This window comes from Furipterus horrens, unplaced genomic scaffold, assembly GCF_987537825.1.
Source record: "Furipterus horrens unplaced genomic scaffold, mFurHor1.1.pri manual_scaffold_6, whole genome shotgun sequence".
In the NCBI taxonomy this organism is placed as follows: domain Eukaryota; kingdom Metazoa; phylum Chordata; class Mammalia; order Chiroptera; family Furipteridae; genus Furipterus; species Furipterus horrens.
In genome coordinates this window covers 73451910-73478292 of record NW_028327176.1, presented here as the reverse complement: position 1 = coordinate 73478292, position 26383 = coordinate 73451910, and the positions used below count along the sequence as shown (strand labels likewise).

Here is a 26383-nt window from a genome sequence, read left to right as displayed (position 1 = left end):
TGAGGCTGCCCATCCTATTAACATCCAGTGCGAATCAGATGCAAATCAAAGGCCAAGTGAAACTGAACTGTAAGATTGATCTGGACTGGGAGGAAAGAAAAATCCAGTGGGAGGATCCCCTGCAATACCTCAGGCTAGTTAAGGGTTCTACAGTTGGATTTGCCTGCAACTGAAAGAGAGAAACAGAGAAAGCGTATCAAAGTTTTTTTAAAGGGAAGGATTTAAAATTTGAAACCTTGAGAAACCCTTCAGAAAGTCAACTAAGCCTTCCACTTTTCTTGATGGGGGTCAGAAATGAGGCTCTGTTGGCATCATGGTGCCATCTCACTGGCAGTTTTGTTCAAAAAGACTTCCCTCAACCATTGATTGCAAATATGTTAAACATGTGAGAAATTTCCTCTCATTTCTTAATTTGTACTTCAATTTTTCAAACTAAAGCCCTAATCAAACCTTTGCTCCTAACTTCCAGTGAAGATTTTTCTTACATTTTGTGTTAAGTGGACTCACTAAAAGGACTACTTTTCTGGTACCATTACCCTGGGATAACAAGACAGCCTGACGATACCACTGAGACCCAATTCAGCCATGGGGTCCCCAAGTCAGAAGGGAAGTAAACTGTCTACTGGCAAAGCTCTTCTTGAGGCTTCAGTCTTTGCTGTCTGTGGCTGCTAGCAAGAAGTGACCTGTCTGTGCACTGCTGTCTGAGAGCTGACCGGTGTTTGAGGCACCTGTTCTGGTGTCCCAGGTGTGAAATATCACTGACTTCCTTGGGCGATGGGACAAAGAAGCATTGATAATGAGAGCTGGGCTTTTGAGTCCTAACTGGGTGCCCTCCTTCCTAACTATCCTGTCCTTTCAGCCCAGACGTCTCACACATGCAGTGTGGCACTCACCACTTGTCACACTTCACTCTGTAGTCTGGGCCCTGTCCTCTCCTGTGAGGTGGCCCAATGAAGTTCTAAAAATAGTTTATATCCATATTCCCAATTGGAGCAGACCTCAGAGCACACTGCCCAGAGCATTTTTGATCAGCTACACAGAGAATGAGAAGCTTCTGCACCTAGTTTTCTTTGGCTTAAAGACTTTCTAATTGAGCATAGACCCCTTTGTCTTGTGGGAAAAAGAATGGAACCCTCAGGCTGGTACCTGGAAGTTTGCAGGGAGGTGAGACTGTCCTGGGGAGGGTGGGACACCCAGTGCAGTGGCAGAGCACTCATAGCTGTCACCTGAATTGCCATTTGATGCTGCCCCTAGAGTCACTCTGAGCCAAGGATTCCTCAGAAAGAAAGCTGATATGATAGCATTCCTGATACAAAAAAAAAAAAAAAAAAAACACCCCACAAAAGTACTGAACACAAAGGCACTTTATGAAGTGTCTCAAAGGTTTATCATCTTCCACCGTGGACACCTGCAAATATTGGTTGGGCGAGTTTTACTCTTCCTGATGGGTAGAAGCTCCATGAAGACTTAGAAAACATGCCAGGAGACAGGTGCTCAGAGAGCCTGTGAAAAATTCCAAGAGTTCTCAAGATCCATCCAGAGGTCAGCAGGGCGTCTTCGTTTCATGGTCTCTCAGATCATAGCCCCCGCCTCCCACCCCATCATGCCCCCTCAAACAGGAAACGACCAGAGAAAGACAGCTGTCATTAGAGGTTAAAGGTAGCTGGCCCCCAACCCTAATGTGAAGGTCTATGGGACAGGAAATGTAACATCCACAAGAAACAGAGTGTTGGGGTTTTTTTTTGGTTTCTTTTCTTTTTCTCCACCATGGAGAACACACCTGCATTCTAAAGAGTTACACTGGAAGACGGGCTGATCAAGTAACACCGTCTGGGTGTTCAGCTAAAGTTCTTCCTCTGCTTTACGATGACTTCCATCGGATTAAAGAAAACACAGCGTGGACGACGTACAGCAGAGTGGCTACATATGAAAACACCTGAAACCAAGATAAATGACCATTAACAGGCATACACGGGGACAGGGCAAGGCAGAGGCTGGCTGCTCTCATGGGCTCGTTCAGGATGAGAGACCTGCCATGTGTGGCCAGCTGCTGCTTCCCACCACCCACGTCACACCCTTCTGAGCCCAGTTGTGGCGCTAGAATGCTGTCAGCACACAGCTCCAGCTGACTGGACAATCCACTGGACTCGGTGTGCAAGGTCAACTTTCTATTTTCTCACATGATCGTGTGGGCACCACCCAACTGGAAACTGCATCTCAGAAGCAGAAGAGTATCAACCACTCTCCATGGAAACTTCCTTCCTCCACACCACTAGGGCCAGAGTCCGCCAGCTGTGACCCCAGCAGCCTCTGCTGAGAGAATATGTCCAGGTGGGTTTGCTGGCTCTGGCAAAGGTCTCGATGCTGCCTGGACATCCTCAGACTCCACCAAAATTTTATTCTACAACTCCATACCACAGTCCTGGGTAAGGGGGCCAGGCTCACAGGAAGTGAGGAGCAGGTACATGGAGGAGGGATTTTGAGTTTTTGCACAAAAGGAGGTGGCTCACTGAGAAAGCTGCTGGAAAGATCCTGTCAGCTGCTTTGGGGATTGGAATGAAGGCCCTGGAAACGTGGCAATTGGTCACTTGTTGGCTGTCATACCCCTGACTTGCTGTGTTCACTGGGCACCATTTACTCCTATCCCCCTCCTCTGGTGGCTGGCCTCCCTAAAGGCTGCCTGCCTCCAAGTCAACTATCTGCACCTGCTTTGTGACCTTAGGCTCAGGATCAAGAGTTTCCAAGCCAGGCACAGCATTTAGGGTGGCCACGCTTCCATGACTTTGGAAAATGCCCGTAAACAGCGGCAGCACCGTGCTGCTCTGTCCCCTGCTCCACACATGGGCGAACCCTTCAGCTTTGGTGGCCAGAGGCGATGAGTAAGCCAAGTTACTTAATAACAAATGTAAGAGAACTCATCCGGGGACTTTTAAGTACCCAGCCTGGAAGGAGCAGTCATACATGTGTGAGCAGCCCCCTAGAAATAAAATTCCCCCACCAGCAGGGAGCAGTTCACCATCTGAGCAATTCCAGACCTATGCGGCAAAGAGAATGAACACTGTACATCTCACCCAGCTATGTGGGGGCACCTCACATGCCTGAGGTTGAAAGAAGCCAGATATAGAAGAAAACACATGGGATGACTCACTCCACTTACACGGATTCAAAAGCAGATAGAACTGAACCAACAAGTCAGGTTGGGTGCGCAGTGATGGCGGCAGGACAAGAAGGGACTCTGGGAGCTGTTTATTCTGTTCTGTTTCATGATCAGGATGCTTGTTATACAGAGGAATTTACTTTATGAAAATCTATCAAGCTGTACCCTTACGTCCTGATCACTTCTCTGCATATATGTTGCATCTTGATCAAAAGTAAAAGAGAAGAGTCGGAACACAGGAGAGCCCAGTGGTTCTCAATGAGAGACCTGTCCAGCGGGCAAGAGCATGTATTCACTCTGAGTTTCATTGTCAAGTGCTGACCCACTAGTCACATTCCATCTACATTTCACCATCTTTGTCCACAGTAACTTTATGGAAATCGTTGTCAAATGCCTTGCTGATATCTGCTTGAAGAGAAGGCTTCTGCATTGGGATGAGAGAGGTATGAGGCTCTCTAGGTGAGGGGGAGAGCACACAGAGTTATTTGAAGGATGACCAATCTCCCAAGGGAAGGAAGACTAAGCAAGGTGCTGTCCAGTTGTGCTACCACTTAAAAAACATCCTCCTTGGAAAATGACCAATATGGAAACCATTCTATACTGTGGAACATTGAGGGGTACCAGGGACCTTGAGGTGGTCATGTTTATGGAACTGGGGAGTAGGCTGGGAGCTTAAGGGGCACATGTGGTTTCCCTGTGTTGGGGGATGGGCCCACAGGTACCAGTGGATAAAACTTTGAGGAACTTTCCTCCAGTCCATTGGCTCTGGGGAGCAGGAAGAGCACCCTCACCAACCCCCTTCCCAGGGCTCTCTACTCCACCTTTTCCAAATAGGAGGAACAGCAGGGCTGTGGTGTCTGGAGCTGGCTTTCATCATTATTTGAATAAGTCATAGGTCAACCTCTACAGATCTAAGGAGTGCTATTTCTGAAACATTTTCTTATTTTTTAAATGATATCCATGGTTAGAAATACATCGACATCATGAGTTAGTGCCCCAGTACAAGCCCGTGTGCACACGACTCTGAAAAGCTCTGTGAAACAATCTATTCTCAAACTCCCTGTCATTCTGATCCTTTCTATTACAAAGAAAATCCACCAACGGGTCTGGCTCTGCAATTGGAGAGCATCGTTTTTAGAGCTCAGACACCTGGCTCCTATCAACACACAGATGGCATCCCCACTTGTTCTGCTGATTGGCTGTGTGAGGTGCAAGCCCCTGTCACACCCACTGCTCACTGGGAGGCCTCAGTGGAAGTCGTTCACTACCTCTGTGTTCCTCAAGGGAGCTGGACAGGAAATACAGCCGTTTTACAGATGAGCAAGTCAAGGCTGAGAGTACAAGGGGCCCACCCACGCAAGGAATTGGTGGAGATCTGACTGGCCCCTCTTCCTCCCACAGGTCCTCAACTATCAGGCAGTAGACAGCATCATGGCCTCTGAAGCAACAAACACCCACAGCCGGGGGGGTCTGGACCGGGGCCTGGCAAGACACTGGCCACTCGATTTTCCATCCTGGCTTTAGTGCTCCGCAGCCCTGACTATGCCTTGATGGCAGATGGACCACTCAGTGGGATCCAGGAGGCCCAAGTGGCCAGATTCACTGCTCCAACCTGGTGCTGAGTGTGGGCGACAGAGCACCTGGCCTGAACACCAGGCCCCACCAACTCGCGCGATCTCAGGGCAAGTTATGTACACTCTCGGTGCCCTGGTTCTCTGTCTGTGAGATGGTTAGTGTAAGAACAGTGCCTACATCCTAGAGCTGCTGTGAGGGTTAGACGAGATTTTTCATGGAGCCCACACAGTGCTGGCACCTGGCAGTCATGTCTCCTCACACACCTGCCATTCGCAAAGCCCCCAGGGCATAGACCCCTGAACTGGCCAGGCTGGGCAGCGTGACACTGACTGATGGCTGGAGGGGCCTTGGGCATAGCACTTCTCTTCTCCAGGACTTTGCTTCTTCAGAAATGAGGGGAAGGTTTACTTTATTCAAAAGTTAATGAACCAAAAAAGTAGAAAGCAAGCCCGGGCATCCTTCAGCTCAGACCTGGTTAGTGAGTGATGGGAGCTGAGGACGCAGACAGCTGATGGGGACTCACCACAGCAGAGATGTTTTCGTGGTAGTGCTTGTAGGTGAAGCCCTCGTGCATCTGTATGGTGGCCAGAGCTTCCAGGACAGAAGCGCTGAGGTAAAACAGGGCGGCGGTGCAGTGGTAGGCTGCATCCTGCAGGGTCAGAAAGGGCGTTGGAGAGATGAAGGGGCCCAGACGTGGACATGAGGGCAGCTGTGGTCCAGCAGGGCCTGTCCATGTCCTGACCCCACCTGGCAAGGCTTCAGTCCCTTCATCCCTTATCCACCCATCACCACAGCCTCCAATCCCCGCCTCTCAGACTATCTAATCAGCACTGCCCAGCAGTTTTTTTTCCTCACTGGTTTAGAGGTCGGAAAGACTTTGATGAAGAAGAGATGCTGCTTTCCCTTGAGGTGGAATCAAGAAAGAGGAGGGGGCAGGAAGAACAGCTCAGGATTTAATAGGTAGAAATTGGTTCTGGACCTGAGAAAGGTCACACATGGTCAGAGTCCCAGTTGGCATGTGACCTTGGTGGCCAGTGCAGGGCAACAGAGGCCCAGGCCATTTCTATTAGCATTTTGTTTTGTTGTTCAAAATTTTTGGTGGGGAGAGTCCAGTTATGTTTAAAAGCAAACAAGAAGTTTGGAGAAGCTGTAATTTGAAAGTGATTTCAAAGTCCCAGTAGGAGGCTTTTTGAGAGAGAGAGGCCCAGCAAAACCTGCCCCCACTTCCAGGGCTGATGATGACAGGTGTCCCATGTGTAAGCATTACCCTCTTCTGGGTCTCATGGCAGAATTTATGTGGACAGAAACCTAAGGTTATCCCTTGCTCCCTTCCAACTCCCTCTCTGGTGACCCTGCTTCAGAAGGTGTAACTGGGACCTGAGCAGTAAGCATGGCCCCCACTAGGCAGGCAAGTCCAACACCCAGGACAAGATGGAAACCAGCCCTCCTGGAGGACCGAGGTGCCACTCTAGGCACTGGCAGGCGCAGGCACTGTGGGCAGGGAGTTGGGCTGCGGGTTACCCATGAAGAAGGCAGTCATGCAAAAGAAAGCAGAGTGGGCCCAGGGAGTCGGGCAGTGACCAGCCAGCAGCCTTTGCCCCCTCCTGCCCTCCTGGCCGCAGGGAGCCCTGGGTGCTTGGACAGCTCAGACCTGATGGCCTGGTCAGCTGATGTTGGAACATGGGTAGGAGAAGTCTATGGAGCAGCCTCGCCCAGCATGGGAAAAGCCAGCCTCCCAGGGAAGAGGGTCCGACATTGCCCACCCCCTCAGATATCACAAGCTGGACTCACCAGGGTGATCCAGGAAGCCTCCCCGCCATGTGCACCAATCATGTACAGGACAACCAGGGTAGTGGTGGCCACGAAGCAGAACACAGACACGAACATCACCCATCCCTGCATCAACGGCAAGGGCACCAGCGAGGAGGCGATCAGGATCCACACCAGGCCCCCGAAGACCTGAAGAGGGAGTGCATGGGAAGGGTGAGCAGGGGGCCAGGAAGGGGCAGACCCAGAGGTCATGCTGGGCGGAAGACAGAAGGAAGGCAGAGCACTGTGGTGAGCATTTTTCTCACCAGAAATGACTCTCTCATCCCCTCAAGACTCTAGCCTGGACCTCTCATCCCAGTCTGTCCAACTCCCTGCTTGCTTGTCTTTTTCATTTTTTAAAATACCTAATGCAATTAAGATTTTTTAATTTAACAAATGCTTATACAGTTATTCCCTCACTTACCGCGGGTATTACATTCTAGACGACCCCCCCCCCCGGCAATAGGTGAAAATCCGCGAAGTAGGAACCTTACATTTATTTTAGTATTTATATATATTTTAAGGCTTTATAAACCCTTCCCACACACTTATAAACCATTCCCAGTCCTTTATTAACCTTTCCCACTCCCTTAACCTTTTCCACACTTTTATAAACATGACTTATGTTCTTAAATGTATTCTACACTCTTAAACCTACGTAACTTGTTAACAACATACGTATACAGTACCGCAAAATCCTGTGATATAGCGAAAAATCCGTGATAATTAAATATAATATTTTCAAAAATCCTGTGATACAGTGAGGCCGTGATAAGTGAACCGCAATATAGAGAGGGACTACTGTATCACATCTATATACCATGTACTGTCCTAAATACTTTAAAAATATTAACTCAGTTAATCGTCACAACAACCCCATGAGCAAGGCACTGACCCATTTGTTAGATGGGGAAACTGAGGTCCATGAAAGTTAGGTTTTTCGTCATCCTAAGAAAAAACTTAATGTCATTCATCTAGATTATCATTAGAAGGGTTGTTCTTTATTCTGAGGTTATATTCTTTTTAGTATTTTGATATTAAAATGTCCTTTCTTTTATGAAATGGTAGTGACCAGCAAAATACATTAGCCACACTATGTCCTTAGCATTTTGTTTTTTGAAATTTGACCCCTGAAATCCCGAAGTCCAGGAGGTGCTCTGATAACAGGGAGTCCAGGCGGGAGTGCAGAGGGCCCAGGTCAGCCCGGTCTCCCCAGGTGGCTCAGGACACACATGAAAGAAGCACCTCCCATCCTCACCCAGAAGACACCCCCACTGATGTCCACAGGGTCAGTGAGTCTCATGCTTTCAAAAGTCAGTAATGCCCCTCAATGCCACAGTCCCTCTTCTCCAAGTGTGTACAAACCCATGCTGGCATTTTCTGTACAGTCTTCCCTCTCCTTGTCCCCCTTTCATGACAGTGAAATCAGCTCAGCCTCACCCACCGCCCCCACCCAGTTAAGAACCGTATTTGGAGCTGGACATGTGTGGACATGGCTTTGCAGTTAAAAGGTTCCAAGGAACTGTGCTGTGTGGCACCATCTTCCTGAACACCTGAGGGCTGAGAAAGGGCCGTTGCCCTGCAGCCCTGTGTGTCCTGTGGTGTGAACTCACATGGTACCTGCTGCCTACTGTCCTCACAGGTGTTCTCAGCCACTAAGCTGAGAAGCATCAGAAGAGAATCACATTTGGATAGAAAAATCAGTGCAGTGAAGAATCTGTACTTATCAAAACCAGGCTGGGCCTAATGAATCAGACATGGGCCTCTATTCCCAGAAAACTTTCTTACTGATGAATGTGAGGTTGCCTGAAGCCCCATGACAGAGCCAGTAGGGCACACTTTACACTTAATAATAACTGGAGCAAAACCAATTAACTATAATTCCTTAGACAGCCATAGAGTAAGATGTGTGTACAGATTTCATTCACGGTGTTCTTTAGGATTAAACAGATCACTTATGCCTTTCAATATGGGTGCTAACAAAGGGACATAAGCGTGCCGATGGCCAAGTAGGACGTGGATTTAGGAGGCGAGAGAGTGTGGCATGGAGAAGAGGAAGGGTCACGCGTCTGGTTGGTGGGCAGAAGCAAGGATCTAGGACACTCCTCTCTTAAGCATCCTCTGCCTGGTCACCGGTGACAATGCAAGGAGGACCTAAGCCAGTTCCCTAGTCACCTGCTCTAGAAAGCCCTGCACTTCTCTTTTGTTTCACTAAGCCCCAAACAGGTTTTGCTGCACTAAGCCCCAAACAGGTATATTCAGTTACAATATGGCACTCTGCCTGACCAGGTGATGGAGGGGATGAGGTCCCCTTTGCTCAGGGCTAACTTCTGGGTGTGGGTCACCTGTCCAGCCATGCATCAGTGTCTGAGTTAGTTAACTGGTCTCAGGGTCCTATTAGAGCCACATGTGAACCAATCCGAAAAGAAAAGCTTGGGTTGCCCACAGAGGGGCGTGTACTCGTGACGGAACCTGTGTGGGGCCCAGTGGGCTGGAGGTGTTTGTATGTGGTTGATGGACATGGCATTGAGGAACACTCAATGCCCATCAGGAAAATGATTCTCTTTTTTGCTCTCTGGTTTTTCTAAGGCAAAGAGAGGGGCTCAGGGTGGACCCAGGTGTCTGGAGCTCCCCTAGATGGGTGGGCAGATGGAGATCTGGATAATAACACTTTTTTATTTTCAACACAGTGATATTGTTATTTTGGGGAAAAAATTAACTGTAAAACATATATTACAGGTAAATTAATGCACAGGTGGTGCCTGGAAATGGCAAAATCCGAGAAGGTGGCTCTTACCTCCTGGACTGTGGACCACTTAACTTTCATCTGGATTCATCCCTAGGTTGCTGGGTCAGGAATCAAAGGTCAGAAAAATAAGATGAATTCAGAGTGAAGTCACTGCCCTGAGCATTCGTCATGGAATCCTGAGCGTGCACTCACACCGGATATGGCTGTAACTTTGGTGCCGAGCCCCTGGCATTCAGTGGCAGAGGGAAGGAAGCTTCAAGATTAATCCAGGCCTTCTGATCTGCTTCAGGTGTGTGTTTTCACCTGATGAAGACTATGCTCCAGCTCCCTAGAAAACATCTCTCTCTTCCCTCCTCCCTCTGTTCCTTCCCCAGCCTCTCTCTCATATTCCTGAAGTCTATGGTAAGAACCAATCCCACCTCTCAAAACCCCCAACTGGGGACCTGGCCTGCAACCCAGGCATGTGCCCTGACTGGGAACAAACCAGCGACCCTTTGGTTTGCAGGCCAATGCTCAATCCACTGAGCCACAGCAGCCAGGGCCAGAAACATATTTTAAGTTACACATCAAGAGAAGGGGATGTGTTCTGTAAGTCTAAAATTATCTCAAAATAAAAAGCTTTTTATAATGGTGAGAGAGAGAGAGAGAGAGAGAGAGAGAGAGAGAGAAAGGGGATGTCCTCGGCGCAGATGAAGTGATTAAAACCCCAGGGGTGTACTCCCAGGGGACAGGCAATGGGCCTGTCCTCTGCCCTCACAGCCCTGCCCAGGAGGTGCCCAGGGGTGGCTGCTTCCTCAGGGAGCCACAGGGGGCGTATGGGAAGAGTGCCGAGGTGGGAGCAGAGCAGCCCTGGGGACAGGAGGCTGAGCTGAGGAGAGACCCTATTCCCAGCTAGATGTGCGTAAGCACAGCCCTGGGCACACTGCTCTTGGAGAATCCCAGGGCAGGTTCCTGTTAGGAGTTGTAACAGCTATGAGGGCTCCGCTCCCCGGGGCACATGTGAGGTCCCGACAGCTATGAGGGCTCCGCTCCCCGGGGCACATGTGAGGTCCCGCAGTACTCGCATCGCACAGCATTTGCACATGAGCCCTGAGACAGGTGCCACTGCACCTGATGGTAGAGGCTTTAGCAAGTGACCCAGCCTTACAGCCTCAGCTTCCTAGTCTGTAACTGACAATCTGCAGCTGTCTCCCCCACATTGCAGACTGGCGGAATATGGATGTGAGTGTGAAGCTTCGGGGAAACTGGATGTGAGTGCGAAGCTTCTAGGAAACTATGGATGTGAGTGTGAAACTTCTGGGAAACTATGGATGTGAGTGTGAAGCTTCTGGCACCGAACACAGCACCGCCCAACAACCGGGGTAAGACACGCTCACCCAGGAGGCCCACAGCCCAGTGGAGACAGACACAGAGGCTACTAGTTACACTGCAGGGTGATAACCAGCTCTGAGAGGGCTGGGGCAGAGCCCCAATCAAATCATGAATGGAGAGGTGGACTTTGTTGCTTAACTGGGCTTAAGGGTCAAGAAGTAGCTTTCCATGGGGAGGAAAGAGGACAGGACAGCCCAGAGGATGCTGAAGCAGCAGTGAGGACATCAGAGGCCGGGAAGCCACTCATGAAGTGAGCGACAAGGAGTGGCAGGATGTGGAGCTCGAGGGAGGGCAAGCCTCAAGACAGAACTGACCAGGCTAGTGGGAAGGCCTCCCAGACCCACACAGTGCAGAGCTGGGATTCTGCATGAATCATGGTACCAAGCCAGGGCCTGCCCCACTCCACCCATTAAGTGTGCAGAGAGCAAACAGAGAACAAGGGCTGCACCCATACCCAGCTGATAAGGCATCCTGGGTGGGGAGCAGTCATTCTGTCCCAGCTGCAGGACCCCACTGGCTAAATATTTGTCAAGAGCAAGGGGGTAGGTGAGGGTTCAAGCATTTCCCTTTGAAAGGAACACTCTAAGCGGTCCCAGCTTCCAGGAAGCAAATGCTCAGAGGCCATCATCCACCCCTGCCTGCATCCAGGTCACTGTCCCCTATGACCCAGATGCTGCAGCTGCGGGGGTGGTCTCAGGTAAAGGAGTCTAAGTCCCCTGGGCTGAGCGCTCTCTCTGGTACGCAGATCCCTAAGTTGGAAAGGGGGCGTGCGACCTGGGCTAACACTGTATGGTTCTCAGCTCTCCCTCTGCATTAGAATCACTCGAGACACCTTGAAAAATCCACCAGTGGGCAGAGTCTGACTCTACTGGAGAGAAGCAGTTACGGGACAAGAAACAGACATCCAGGCTCTTGTCAGAGGCCTTGGAACATGTTTCCATAATAACCCATGGAGGACATTCTGGTAACTCCTGTCAGACAAAAGAAGGAGCAGCTCCGGTCTACAAGGCCCAGCCCAGCCGTCCAGTGGTACTAGCGACACGTGGCTCCAGTTCCTGCCAGGGTTCCGGGTGCTAAGTTCCCTCTCCTTAAGCTTCAATCCTTGTCTTACCTAGAATATGAGTTCAGCCTCAGTGTCTATGAATCGGGGCTGAGCTGGTGGTCTGGGCCCCTACCCACACTAGCATTTCAGGACTGGAAACCTGTTCTTCAATTCAGGCCAATTTGGATGCTGAGCATAGCTGAAGTTCCCTAAGAACCAAAGATAATGTACGAAACTAGACAAAAAAATTCCCAAAGACCTATAAAGTTCCTATCCAGGTAGACCATGGGTAGGAAATGAAAAAGCAATTCCTTAGGAGATAGTCTTGGAGGAGCTCCTGTGTAAACTCAGAGAAGGTCCTTTCTTTTTCTATCTGAATTAAGCATGGGAGGCAGACAAGGGTGGTTCAGGGTAGACTTTAGAATACTTTGAATCCTAGCTCTGCCACTTGCTAGCTGGGTGGCCTGTGTTCCCTGGGCCAGTTAGTTAACCTCTCTGTTCCCTATCTGAAAAGTAGTGACAACAATAGAGCCCACCCTAAGTGGCTGGAGTGAAACGGGATTATATCTGCAGACCATCTGGCACTCAGAGAGCACTGTAAGCTGCAGTCACAACTGCCATGTGATGAGGTCATAAACTGTAACCATGTGAAAATTCCAGGAGGCCTAGGATCTCCACTGCACAAGTGTCCACTCCAACCTTGTTGGGACTCAGAATTTAAAAATACCTTCAAGCCCTGGATGGATGGCTCAGCTGGTTGGAGCATCATCCCAACACCAAAAGGTTGTGGGTTCGATCCCTGCTCAGAGCACATACCTAGGTTGTGGGTTCGAACATTTCTCTTACATTGATGTCTCTCTTCTCTCCCTTTTTCTTTCTCTGTCTCTCTGTCTCTCTCTCCCTCTCCTTTCCTCCCTAAAATCAATAAACATATCCTTGGAAGAAGATTAAAAAAAAAAAAAAAACCTTCAAAAGCATCAAAAAGAGAAAAACCTAGGATTTCCCAGAAATCAAAAGTGGAGAAAAATGTGTCTGCCTTTGTGAAATAAACACAAAAGACATCTAAGCATGAGAAATCATTTCTTCAAATAATGAACCTCGGTTACAAAGGGGGAAAGGAATCTTGGGCACATTCTTGAGATTCACAAGGCTGTGCCCTTGCCTGCACAGTGCTGAAGGGGCTCAGTGTCCACAATGGCCCACTGTCTCTGCCGATGGACTTTTGACAACTGAGCTCAGTGCAGAGGAATTGCTTAAATTCTCTGGATCAATTTTCCTGGGGCTCCACTGTACTCTCTAAGGGTCTCCACCAGCAGACACTCTTCCAATAACATGCATGTGAAGATGTGAACCAAAGAGGTCTCCCCACACAGGGCTTTCCACAAACACACCTGGTGGTGTGGGCCCTACAGCTCTGAGCACCTGGTGTTAGGATGGTGCATGTGAACAGAAGTTTGTGCCCTGAACTCATGAGAAGTCAAAGAAACTGGCCACAGAACACAGCACCACTTTGGTCAGGTTTCCCCAGGAAGGAAAAGAAAAGATGGCCACAGCAGATAAGACGCGTCCCCACGGGCATGAGTGCGAAGCCTATCTATGCTCCCCCAGGGCCACCAGGGACAGCAGCCCCAATCCATGTTGCTGGAAACACCTACACTCACTGAACTATCTAGCCGTCAGGGGTAACTGCAAGGTCAGGAGGGCGTAGTGAGTGGGCGACTGGGCAAGTATAGAACCGAAGCGCCCTCTGGTACAAGGAGGCACAGAGGGAGGTCAGAGGGGAAAGACCCAACACCCCCACCCCCAAAGCCTTCCCCAGGGTCCCTTGGCTCTTCCCTTCAGAAAATGAATCTGAGAGGGAGGCTGGGGGACTGTCTTGTTCTAAGGGGCGAAGATGGCAGGAAGCAGACACAGAGGGGCACATGCCAGCTTCTCTGGTTCTTGCCCGGGTCCCGCCTCCCTTGTGGAGAAACTCAGCTCCCAGCAAGTCCAAGGTGCTGCTTCCTTCACTTGCTCACTCACTCATCCACTCATTCATTCATTTGTTCATTCCTGCATCTAACAGATGCCAAGGGTGACCAGGAGTATGGCCAGCACTGAGGGCAGGTGCACCCAGGAAACAGATGTATCCAAAGGGACACACTACTAAACGGAGCCCATTTCTCCCTTTCTGTCCTCTCTCTTCAGTGTTGCCACCAGGCCCACTGGAGTAGTTCTGGGCTGACCAAGGGCAGAATCCAGGTGAAAGTGTCCGGGCCCTAGTGAGGGTGACCAGCTAAATACCTCTGCCCAGGACACAGAGCCCAGAACTTTGCACAGGATCCCCTACTCTGACTCCACAGGAGGTGGTTGGGGCAAGTCAGAAGATTGGGGCGGGGGGATCCCTTCCACCTCTGCCAACTGACAAGGGAGCTTATCAGGAGTCTGACCTCTGAGGCTCTCCCAACGTGTACACTGGGAGTGGTGCTGAGGATCCCTAACTCAGTTTACCTATAGCAGTTGCTCTGCCCTCCTGGCTTCTTTATCAGCAGGTTTCTTCCTCCCAGAAGGACCCATCATGTCACCATCCCTCCCCAGGGGTCTTAGATTGTGTCCATTTATCTAATCTGAAGGCAAGACCGGGACTCTGAGGTGGGAGTGGAGGCTGCATTCTGTTTGCGAAGAACGGGGTATGGATTTGGGATTTAAAGAAATGAGGGTGAGTTCACACACATAGTTGATATTAACAGTGTGGCCTGAGAGGAGGCCCCTGCTCAGACCTGCTACCCTACTTCCCTCAAGTGGCAGGGAAGTCTTCTGTTCCTCTGTAAACATCACACATCTGCTCCACCTCACAGGCCAGAAGCATCATAACTGATCATGGCTGAATACGACCTTCCTCACCAGGCAGAGGATAGTCACCAGGTTCCAAATGAATGGGAACTCCTCTCAGACCCACAAAGCCAGGGGCTTTCCTCAGGCATGTCCTCAGTTGGATGGAAAATTTTTCCTACCACGCCTAGACCCATTGGCTTCACCCAGTGGGATAAACAGGAACAGGAGGTTCTGTGAAAAATACGGATAAGCCACCTGTGAAAGACAGAATCCACCTGGGACATGTTAGACCAGGTGGGAGTGGCTTCAGTGCAAAAACAAGCAAAACAAAAGGCAGGAATGGGAGTCACCAAATCGGTTAGCAACGTGAGCAAACCAACAAAATAGGGGTGTACCTGCGAACTGCCCCTACAGGGCCCCTCGCTTCTCTCAAAGATCCCAGGGATCTCCTGGGAATTGATGGTGATTTTCATTTTCGTCTTCTGTCTGCCCTTGGGGTCAAAGACTCATCCTGTGATTCACAGCCAGTGGGAGACGAGGTGCCAACCCCTGTCCCTCAAGCGTGCATTGAGTACAACTGTACAGCACACAGTCTGTGCTGAATGTGGACAAAGTCAGGGTCCAGGGAGGAGACAGACCACAGCAGGGCATGTGGTATAAGTGCTGAGTGCTAGGAAGGGGTGCTCTGAGGGGTGGCCTCCAGGTAGCCCAGGCCCGAAGGATAGAGTAAGTGCTTAGCCCCACCATGCCATCTGCTCCAAAGGAGCGCTGCGAATGGAGACCAGTGAGGACTATGGGGCTAGTTCTGGAAAGATCCTAAGACCCAAAGCTGGTGGTTCCCTCCCCACCAGGCCCCGGAACGGTGCCTGGCTTAGCAGCCAGCAGTGCAGGGCAGGGTGGAGGCTGGGGCAAGGGCGGTGGGGGCACACTTTCTTGCCAGTGTCTGCTCTCCCCTCCTTGAACCGATGGCCTTCCAGACCATGATGCACTGACACCAGTGATGACAAATTGTTTCGGAAAGGTTTAATCCGGGGCCCACTGGTAATTGGTTCCTTTGCCCTTGGAGAGATACAGCAATTTTCACCACACTCAGAATTCACAAAGCTCTCCCTGCCCGTCCTGGCAGCAGGTGGCAGGAGAGAGGCTCAGGAAGGACCCCACCCCCAAGGCAGAGGCAGGACAGGACAGCTGAGGACCCCCTTCCCACTTGCCACCCCATCTGCCTGGCCAGGGGTAGCTCCAAGCTGAGGAGCCACTTGCTGGCAAGGTCCCACAGGGGGTGGTGTCTGCAGTACCTGGTGATTCTGGGGACACGTGTGGCCTCCACAGCCACACACACTCCCAAACCTCACTCACCCTCTGCCTCACACACCCTGCTCGAGAAAGGCGTCCAAGGCAAAAAGGGGGCACGGGATTGGCCTCGCGCCCCTTTTACATGGACTGACCGGCCACTCAGTATCAGAGCAGGTGTTTGAGTTCTTAGTGAATTGATAATAATTGACCCTAACAGCTCCTAAGCAGTAAGTCCTGTGCATCATGTTATTGTGAGCGCTTTGTTGTCTGTTACACTGGCTTATTTCTCACAGCAATCCTAGAGGAAGGTGCCGTTATAACTCCATTTCACGGCACTGAAGGCTGGCCTCCCTGCCTGTGACAGTTCCCCAAGGTGACTGACAAGCAGTCCACCAGAAATGCCCCATGAAAACGGTAATGTGGAGGGATAGCAGACGAGCCCATTAGCCTTCATCCTGCTCCCACCACCCTGGGCCTAGACGAGCAGACAGCAGGAGGTGCCGGGAGGAGACTTCCCTCCCCCACTCCTCCACTGCTCAATAGGCTCTGTTCTTTCAGAGGAAAAGAATACCAAGGTTTGTGCTTAAGGCCAAAAAAGCAAGAAGAGCAGAACTCAAGGACATCACCCCCTCTTCTGCAGGCAAGGCTGCAGCCCTCATTTCTGTGACCATCAACACAGACCTCGTCCCGACCTGTACCCACCCCTACCCCACTAACAGGTGTGCAGGCACAGCTTATCCTCTGTCCTTCCCCATTTGCTCTTTTCCTGGAGTGCCCTCACCCCCACCCCGTACCCTCGGCCCTGTAAGGGCCTGCAAAGTTGGAGCCAGGAGTTTCTGGGGCCCTTCTCCCCTCCTCCTCCTCCTCCTCTTCCCTACCCCACCCCTCCCACCCAACTGCATTCTAACAGGAATCAGGCTCTGGGGTGAAATTTCAGGTCTGCTGGCCCTGGGCCTTCCTCTTCCCACTGCCCTGGGTATCAGTGTGTGATGGCTGGTGACAGGGCTGTTCTTTTAGTTCCTACTCACTTTTCTCAGGCCCTAGCTACCTTGGTGCACTAAAGTGACTCAACACAGGGGTCGTCAGCCCCAAGGTGGGCAGAACGTGAGCTATGAGTGTGGTGGGAGTGGTAGAGAGCCTGGAGCTAAGGGTGGCAGAGAGCCATGCCTGCACATCACACTGGTGCCCAGCAGGAGCTACCGGGAACCAAATTCTTCCTTCCACCCAAATGTAGGAAGCAGGTCAGACCCTTGGTGCAGAGAAAACCGCTCACTGCTCCCGGGAACCATCTGAAACCTACAAGGAGTCAGCCTACACTTCCCTGTAGCTTTAGTGTTTCAGGGACTGGGGTGCCTCTCACCCAGTGTCCTCACATCCATCAGCACCTGAAGAGAACCCACATTGGGGTATCTTATCAGCGCCTGCCCCAGGTGGCCTTTGGTCCAAAACACTACTGAGAGGCTGGGGGGCTCTGGGCTGCATCCATTAAGAGTCAGCCCCCATCAAGGTCTAGACAAGCTGGCTCCATCCCACCTGAGACAAGCCTCAGCTGGCTCAGTCCCCACCCCAGCCCTTCCCTCACAGAATGTGTCTGGAGCCCAGAGCAAAGCAAAGCCATTCTAAAGACGGGAGCGCCATGTCCTCCCCCACCCTCCACGAGCTGCAGGCACAGTGGGTGTAGGAGCAAATAGGCATCCTTTGTCCCTGTCCTGAGCTGCCCCTGCAGTGGCATCTGGTACCCTTCCACCCTCCTGAAAGCACCCAGAGAGGGTGCCTCAGACCACTATGGACATTATGCTGTCTGCGCCAAGTTGGGGGCGACTTATAGGAAGCTTAAAGGCAGCTTGGTTTGATGACATGGCACAGCCATCGGGAGCTGCGCCCATCACCACACCTAGCAGTTTCCAGAGAACAGCTCAAAGTCACTGACTCCGGATCAAAGCAGCCCTCTGATTCTTGAAAAACTGGAAAAGTCACTTCTCAACTCTGAGAACAAATCCCTTAGAGACCTCTACCTGGAATTCTTCCCTCCCTTTAGAGAGGAGGAAAGGAGAAACCCTAGGCAGTGCCCTTAACCCATTCTAAACATCAAGGGAGAGGTCCCCCCCTCTCCCCCACAACACAAGATAGGAACAAGGCCCGGAGTTCGTGGACACAGCCAGAGAAGACCATGCTCAGTCACTGTGCGGCCCCCACACTCCAGCGACCACAGAAGTCCCTGGCTGGGGCAGCAGGAAAAGTTCCCTGGGAGTAGGGGGGTGCCTGCTCTGGACCCAGGAGAACCTGGGGGCACCTGGCTCACTGCCCCAGCCTCTCACTAAACACTTTCCCCACTACTTTTTTTTTTTTTCAAGATTAACTTGAATTTATTGAATAAGCAAAGACTGAAAGAAAAAGCTATATAAAGAGGACAATCAAGCTACAGAATTATTGGTGTGAGAGGTGAAGGGGAAAAAAGGATGTCACCAGTCAGTATCACAGTGAGTTTGAATTGGTCATCGGAGGAAATACTGCCATGACTTTATACACATACATTAAAGGTATTACAGGCCATCTTGACAAGAACATACCATTATACAAAGTTTAAAGTGATGTCTCATCAGTTCAAAGTTAAAGCAAATTTTAAAAGGAAGAGGTTATCAAACTCACATGAACATAATGAAGAATTAGAACTTATTTCTCATGGCATTGAACATATGATTGTATATTCAAACGATGATATTGCACAAAATACGTTATCTCTTAGTAGACTATACTTTCTGGAAGAGCAAAACCATTTCTCATTCATCCCAACATCCATCATGTCTTGCATAGTGCCACCAGGTTTCCCATCTCCTTGTCAGCCCTCCTCAGCCCTCTTTAAATCTTGTTCTTTTGATTAAATTCTTGCTCAACTGCAGCCACAGACATAAAAATTGTGCATTGATATTTCCCAACTCTGCTACACATGGCTGAAGAGAAACTCCAGGCTGAGATGCCCGCCAGCCTGCTGCACCATGGCCAGGCAGTGGGCCTTGGGGAGTGGGGATGGGCAGGGAAGTGGTGTCTGGGCTCCCCTGTGTCCCCACTATTCTGTCCTCCCCAGTAAAAACGCTGAGGGGAGTTGGCCTACAGATGACCATGGGGCCTGTGAAGTTCTTATCAAATGCAGATTTTTGAACCTGCCCTGGATCTACTGTCTCAGACCCTCCAGTGTGTTTTTGACAAGTGGGCCCAGGAGGTTGTGAGCTCCCCAGTGGCCCTAAGCTGTCCCTTCATTCTCAGGGTGGGAGAAGGGAGCCAGGCCTTGCCCAGGGCTGCCAGGTGGCAGGGCTGCCGGTCATGGCCCCTTTTGCTGTAGGCAAAAGTGCATCGTGGGTGTCTGAGGAAATGCGGACACCTGCATGGGATTTGCTGTCACTGCAGGAAGTGCCACCCTAGAGACCGAGTTACCTGTGCAGCTGCCTCTTCTCTCTGAGCCTCAGTTTCCTTTCAGCTCTGCAAAACTGGGTTTCTGTGACTATGCATCTCTCCTCTCCTAGGAGTTCAGATGTTGTCTTCTCAATGTTGCCAAAATGGGGACCCCTCCAGAAAATGGCTGTATCATTGTGCCCCACCAGCATCCCAGTGCCCAGTCCTGGCAGGTGAAAATCCAGGGAAGATCCCAGGACTTGTCTGGTCACTATCAAGTAATAAGAGGTCCCCAATTACTTTAGGTCACAGAAACAATCTCATTTTAGTAACTGCTATGTCCAGTTCACTGTAAACTGATCCCAGGTGGCCCCCTCCACTCCACCCCCACCTGAAAGTGCACCCTACAAAGCACTGCCTCTTCCCCCATGCAAGCAGGGAAGTGCTGCCCCAGAGAGATGGGTGGCACCCCTAGCACACTCTTTTCAAAGAATGTTCTCTCTTAATCTCAGCCATGCTTTCAGTGGCTCCACTTCTTACACAGGCTGGGAGGAGACTGTGGGTTAGTAATTTCATAACCCGTTTCCAGGACTTCTTTTACAACTTTTAAAGGCGTGTGTGTGTACGGGGGTGCAGGGTGGGGATCTCCTGGCACTTTGTGAGACACTTCTTTTTAGGGCTCTGGATAGAGCTGAGACAAAAAGCACCCCATGTTAGCATCCTGTTCTCTGGATGGTGGCTGGAGTGTCATGAAGTTCTTGACAAAGGAGGAGGAGGAGGAGGAAACAGAGATTGTGGCTTCAATAGGAAAAGTCCCCCACAAGGTGGGGATGGGGGACAGGACAGAGGCAGAGTCCTGGGTGAGTTGTGGGAGGGAGACATTGAACATTCCACCTGGGTCCACTGGAGATGCAGCTGTGCCCCCAGGGCCTGCAACAGCAGCATGGCCTGTGTGGCTCTGGGGGTGCTCACTTCCTGTGAGGACCTGGCAGTGTTCAGAGGTCAGGAGCTCTGGGCTAGGGGTGCTGGGCTCTGGTGAGGCTGCCACGCCCCACCCTGAGCCACCTCCTGTCCCTGCTCCCTGACTTGGGAGGGCAATGAGCTCCACCCTGGTTACCTCTGGAGGCTGAAGTTTGCTATATGCACCTCCCAGGCTACTGGGAGGTCAGGCGTGGGAACGTGAATTATGAGTAATCAACAACTCACTGGACTACAGATTTATAAAAAAAAAAATCAAGCGTTTCATACCCATCGCACAAGCAGAAAATTACAACGTCTGATGTACCATATGCGGCAAGGATGAGGAACAATGGTGATTCCATAGGCTACTGGCAAGATTCAGCAAGGTTCAAGTTTAGCCTGAAGCTTATACAATTGAAGGACCATTTTCATAAAATACAAAATAGGGCAAGGTCTTGGAAAAGGCTGAGTGAGTGGGGGTCCTAAGCCTATTTAAGTTTCAGGGGCATCCCAGTAAGTCTGCTCCTGGGGTGTGTAAATCAGAATGAGCCAATGTGAACATGTATAAACCTCAAAGGACACTGCATGGAAAACATGCTGCAGAAAGCTGGGTACAGGAGGATACTGTCCACGAAGTGTGCAAACACATGAAGAAGGGCCATGTGCTGCTCACCGCATTTAGCCTAAGGGTGGTCCTAGGGTTTCGGGGAGCAGAATAATGGAATAGCATATCCAAGGGACTTAGATGCCATCTGAAAGGCTCTATTTCCTTAATACTAAAAGTAATAAGGCAAAATATTAAGACTTGACAAAGCTGAGTGATAATTACCTGGGTGCTTATTATAGTATTTTATATATACACACACGTATACATATATACTTTCCTGTAATTTTGAAACACTTTTGCAATTTTTAAAAATTGAAGTGAAGTTCGAACAACATAAAATTAACCATTTTAAACTGGCCAATTCAATGACATTTAATAAATTCACAATGTTGTGCAACCACCATCTCTACTGATTTCCCAAACATTTCCATCATTGCAGATGAAACCCATATCCATTAAGCAGTTGCTCTCCTTCTTCCTCTCCTCTCAGCCCCCAGCAAACACCAGTTGTGTTCTGTCTCTACAGATTTACCTATTCTGGGTATTTTACATAAATGGAAGCATACAATAGGTGACTTTTTGTGTCTGGCTTCCTCTACTAAGCATAGTGTTTTCAAGATTTATTAACTTTATAGTATGTATTAGTGCCTGATTCCTTTCTGTGGCTGAAAGATATGCCATTGTATGGATATGTCACAATTTGTTTACGTGTTCATCTGTTGATGGGCTTCTGGGCCATTTCTACCTGTTGGTTATTGTGAATGGTGCCTTTATGAGCATGCCTGTCTGTGTACCTAGTCAGGCCCCTGCTTTCAATTCCTTTGGTTATAAACCTAGGCGTGGAATTGCTGGGTCATATGGCCAGTTTTATTCTTTGAGGACCCACCATCAATGCATGAGGGTTCCATTTTCTCCACATCCTGGCCAGCATTGATCACCTTCCATTGTTTTATGTCATCCTAGTTTTGTGTGAAGTGGCACCTCATTGTGATTTTAATGCTGTTTTCCTAAATGATGTTGAGTATCTGTTCATGGGCTTATTGGCCATGTGCATATCTCCTTTGGAGAAATATCTGTTTAAGTCCTTTGTCCATTTGTTTTATTGGGTTGTTTATCTTTTTGTTGTTGAGTTGTAATAGTCCATAATTTAAAAACACATCCCAGTCGGCCCTTTAATCTGCTACTTTTCCCACGGGTCAAGACACAGACAGCTTTGTATTTATAGTCCTGCAGAGGGAAAATCACGGGACTGTGTCCACCTTCTTCTCTGCTCTCCCAGCTCCCTGGGAGCCCATCCCAATCTAGAGAGGGAGAGAGAGAAGATAACTGAGGAGCAGAGCCTCTCAGGAAAAGGACAGGGGAGCAGGGGCTGAAGTGGAAGAGAAAAAACAACTTCTAAGGCAGCTGAGAAGGAAGTGTTCTGGCAAGGGAGAATTATTTCTTCTGGAAGCCCTGTTGCAGGTCACATACAGCCCTGGAGGAGTAAGTTTCCACTAATCCCTGGCTCTATTTCCCATACTCCTGTTCTCTTCTTTCACTTGGTGGAGTGGGCTTGGGGGGCGGTCCTCTTGTCCCCTCCTCTGATGATTAGCCTCCCTAGCTGGGCTGTTCTTACCCTTGGGGGCACTCCTTCCCCTGAGCTGCCATATTAAGAGGAAGCAGAGGACACCTGGAGGCCATCCTCTCTGTGAAGTGAGGCCTGATGGCAGCTACCACCTGCTGCCACCTGAGCCAGCTCTGGAGGTGAGAGGAGGGCATGCCAGAATCCTCTGCATGGAGCCCAACTAGCACGCTCTCTTAAGGTTCTTGCTATAATGCTCCCCAAACAACTACACAGGCAGAGTGAAGCCCGCATTGGAGTGATTTAAGTGTAGGAAGAGCTTTTGTTATTTAAATGTCTCTGCCCCATCACACCTTGCCATTAGCCATCATCTCTTTTGGTCATGAAACTCTGCCTTTGTAAAAACAGTACAGTAGCCTCTAAAGGAACTGCCATTCCACATGAGCACTGCATGCTCTGTGTTTCAGCAATCCAGCCTCAGGCAAGCACAGGGTAAGTGCTGAATAGAAGGAATGAGCTATTTGGGGAAAGAATGTGCTAGCGGAACAAGGCCCTTCCCACTCTGGGGGGGGGGGTGCCCCTATCTACACATCATGGGATTGGGTTCAGTCATATCGAGGGCTTCTTCTAGATGTCACTTCCTTGATTCTGGCTAGCCCCAGGGTTTGAAGTCCTTCCAGACACACCCAGGTTTGGGCTCAACTCTCACAAGTTCAGTGATCTGCTGCCACCAAATCCTCCATGGATGACAGAACCTGCTTCCCTTCCTGCCTCCATCAACTCTCCAGGCAGGAGGTGGGGGTGCAGGAAGGGAGTCTCTGTATCTGTCACAGAATAAACACAGCTGCCCCCTTCCAGGTAAGAGCTGGTGGCCACTGGGGAGCACCTTACCATCCTGAAGCCACCAGGGAAGGAGAGACCATTGGCAGGTGCATAGACCTTCACTGCTCAAGGTCGGCCCAGACACCGGGACCACTCTGCCAGCACTCCGCCCTCCAACACACACACACACACACACACACACACACACACTCACACACACCCAGACACTGGGACCACTCTGCCAGCACTCCGCCCCCCAACACACACACACACACACACACACACACACACTCACACACACCCAGACACTGGGATCACTCTGCCAGCACTCCGCCCCCCAACACACACACACACACACTCACACACATCCAGACACTGGGACCACTCTGCCAGCACTCTGCCCCCCAACACACACACACACACACACACACTCACACACACCCAGACACTGGGACCACTCTGCCAGCACTCCGCCCCCCAACACACACACACACACACACACACACACACACACTCACACACACCCAGACACTGGGATCACTCTGCCAGCACTCCGCCCCCCAACACACACACACACACACACACACACACACACACACTCGGCAGAATGACTGGGGGAGCAAACCACGGCCTGTTTTATTATTTCCAGATCAAGACAGCCTTAAATACATTGACTCGCCAGAAACTTTCAAAGACCAGTAGAGAATGATCGGGATTCAACTCCTTCAATGACACCAGCCCCACATCCAAACCTCGGCTAGTGAACTCAGATTTCTTCTTCAGACTTCGAACAACGAAATCCTAACGCTAGAAAAAGCTGGGCACCTCTGCGCGACCATCTCTTTCCAATAAGGGCTTCTTCTGCTTGGCAAATGAGAAGCGGGTCCAGAGCGCAGCTTTGGAACCCGATGCAACTATGCTACCGGGCCCGCTTCCAATCTCTGACCCAGGGCTGAGTACTTGGTTTTCCTTCTAAGTCTGTGTCCTCCATTGTCGTTGGTCCAGAAGGGTCCAAACGACTGGAAGGATGGAGTCGGGAAGGGGGAGACCCTCCTCACCCTGGCCCCGATGCGGCTGGACCGGTTCAGCTCGCGAAAATGGTGCGGATGGCCCATCCTTCCCACCCCGCAGCGCGGCCACGAGAGCCACTCACAAACTCGAGGATGAAGAGCAGATCCGGGAAGGTGGTGAAAACCGCGAGGCCGCTGGGCAGGGAGCTGCCCCCTGATGCCGCTGCAGGGGCCATGCCAGAGGGCTGCGTCGACCTCAGGACTGGACGCGCGGCTCCGGCTCCGCGATGACCGCTGGCTGGCTAGGCGGAGGCCAGTGGCCGGGCGCCCCCGCGCGCGTATTAAGAGCAGGGGCGCCCGGCGGAGGAGGGAGGAGCCCAAGCCTCCGCCCGCCCCGCCCGCTTTCCCGCGGGGCGCGCCCCTAGGGACCTGGCTGTGGAGGGGGGCGCGCTGCTGACGCCGTCCTGACCACTCAGAGGGCGCGCCGCGGGCTTGTGGAGTGAGGGCGAGGGCCTTGTCCCGCGTCCCACTTCCAGTGCCACCTCCCTCAGAGACCAAGAATAAGCCACTGAATTTGTGCACTCTTCGCAGGTGGTCACCATCCCTTAGAAATGATAGACATCAATAACTGCATCACCAAACTCCTCACCGTGGGGCCCCTCGAGTTGCTGTTGTTTTAGCTCTTATGTTGGGTCCCTTCATCTTTCTAAGGGGGTGAGTTAATATTTGCGACCCCCAAGTCCAGGCTCACAGTGCGACAAGTTCCTAGTCCTGCTCCATGACGGTCTGCAAGAACAGTGCTGAGAACATCTCTGGCCACCCACCCCTTCTTTCTGCGCTGGAAACCGTGCGCCTTCAGACCACTGGGAGCTACAGTTGTGAGTCTGTCTGTCTCTGAGGGTAGGACACTCTCAGCCATGCCAGCCTTGGAGAAGAGTTGCTGCTGCTGCTGCTCCTAGGGCAGATCTGCATTGAACTTGAGACATGGTGACACTCCTAGAGCAGATTTATCCCTTTCACCAGAGGGGGCAGCTGGTGCCTCAGCTATGGGATGACTCATCTTCCTCATGCCCTTTGGTTGCCTGTTAATTGTGGGGCTTACTGCTTGTATTTGTTTGTTTTTTTGTTTCTGGACCACAATTTCTATTCTATTCTTTTTTCTTTTTTACTTTTTTTTTTTTAAAACAAGCGCTATACTCGAGTAGTTGCCTGTTTATTTTAATTTAGTTACTATTACCATGGCATGCCCCCAGCTCAGACTCCCCAGCACCTCTGTGGCTTCACCCACAGCTGGTAGCTGGGCATCCAGCCCCCCCCACTCTCCAGTGGGACCCTCACCCTTTTCCTCTACACAGTCCTCTTTCCTTCCCAGTCCCTCTGGAAAGAAGTAAATTCCTGGACACATTTTCCAAAGCAAAAATCCTTTTCCATGAGCTGTCCATTCTAACCACTTTTGGAGAGGGACCAGGCATTTGAGATGAGAAAAATCACACTGCACCTCTGTGAACTTCTTTGGGGGTGTTGACCTCAGTGACCTGAGACCCAGGGGACCATTGTGTCAGGGCCCATTGTCCCCCGTCTCCTACCAGGTCCCCAGGGCAAGACCTCTCTGCCTGGATGAGCCTTCATGGGCACATGGGCTGTGAGATTGTCAGGGCCTTCCCCATGTCCTCATCCACCCAGGCACCTGACACTGAGCCAGCTGGGCCTGATGGCCTTGGAAAGACATCTTCTTCATCCAGAGGCGACTCTAGTGGGGACAAGCCTCAAACAAGGTAGCCAAAGAAAACCACAACCCTCAAGCAAATTCAAAAAACAAACAAACAAGAAGAATGACAAAAACAGTAACTGCTCATCAATTTCTCTATCAGTATTCATTATTTAAAAACACAAAGTTTTTTACCAATTCTTTAATAATCTCTTTGCCTGGCCTTGAGGTTTTCTGTTCGTTTGTTTTTTGTTTGTTTGTTTATTTTTGTTTTGTTTTTTGCTAGTGATTTCACATCTTTGTGGATAAGGCCTTCAAGTGTGGGCCTGTGACTTGGGGAAAGGCTCCTTAGTGTCCTTCAATGATGCTGATTGACTCCAGTCCTCTTCTGATAAGGCCTAAAATGGTCCAAAGGATTAGGAGGCAGCCTGACCAAGGTCAAGGGGGCTTGTCCCTCTCTCTGTGACACTCTCTTCTCCCTGTAGTCCTCTGCTTCCTGATAACACTACCCTCTG

At 50.6% G+C, this 26383-nt stretch overlaps 1 protein-coding gene across 1 annotated transcript; it reads right to left on the bottom strand.

The window, feature by feature from the left end:
* Positions 1 to 1750: 1750 nt before the first annotated feature.
* MAL (mal, T cell differentiation protein (MAL blood group)) lies at positions 1751 to 24515 on the bottom strand. The gene is made up of 4 exons (XM_090281772.1): positions 24304 to 24515; positions 6524 to 6691; positions 5256 to 5381; positions 1751 to 1936 (listed from the first exon to the last, which is right to left on the bottom strand). The coding sequence occupies exons 1-4, from the start codon at positions 24394 to 24396 to the stop codon at positions 1862 to 1864; spliced, it is 462 nt and encodes a 153-aa protein (XP_090137898.1). The 5' UTR covers positions 24397 to 24515; the 3' UTR covers positions 1751 to 1861.
* Between the last annotated feature and the right edge of the window lie 1868 nt (positions 24516 to 26383).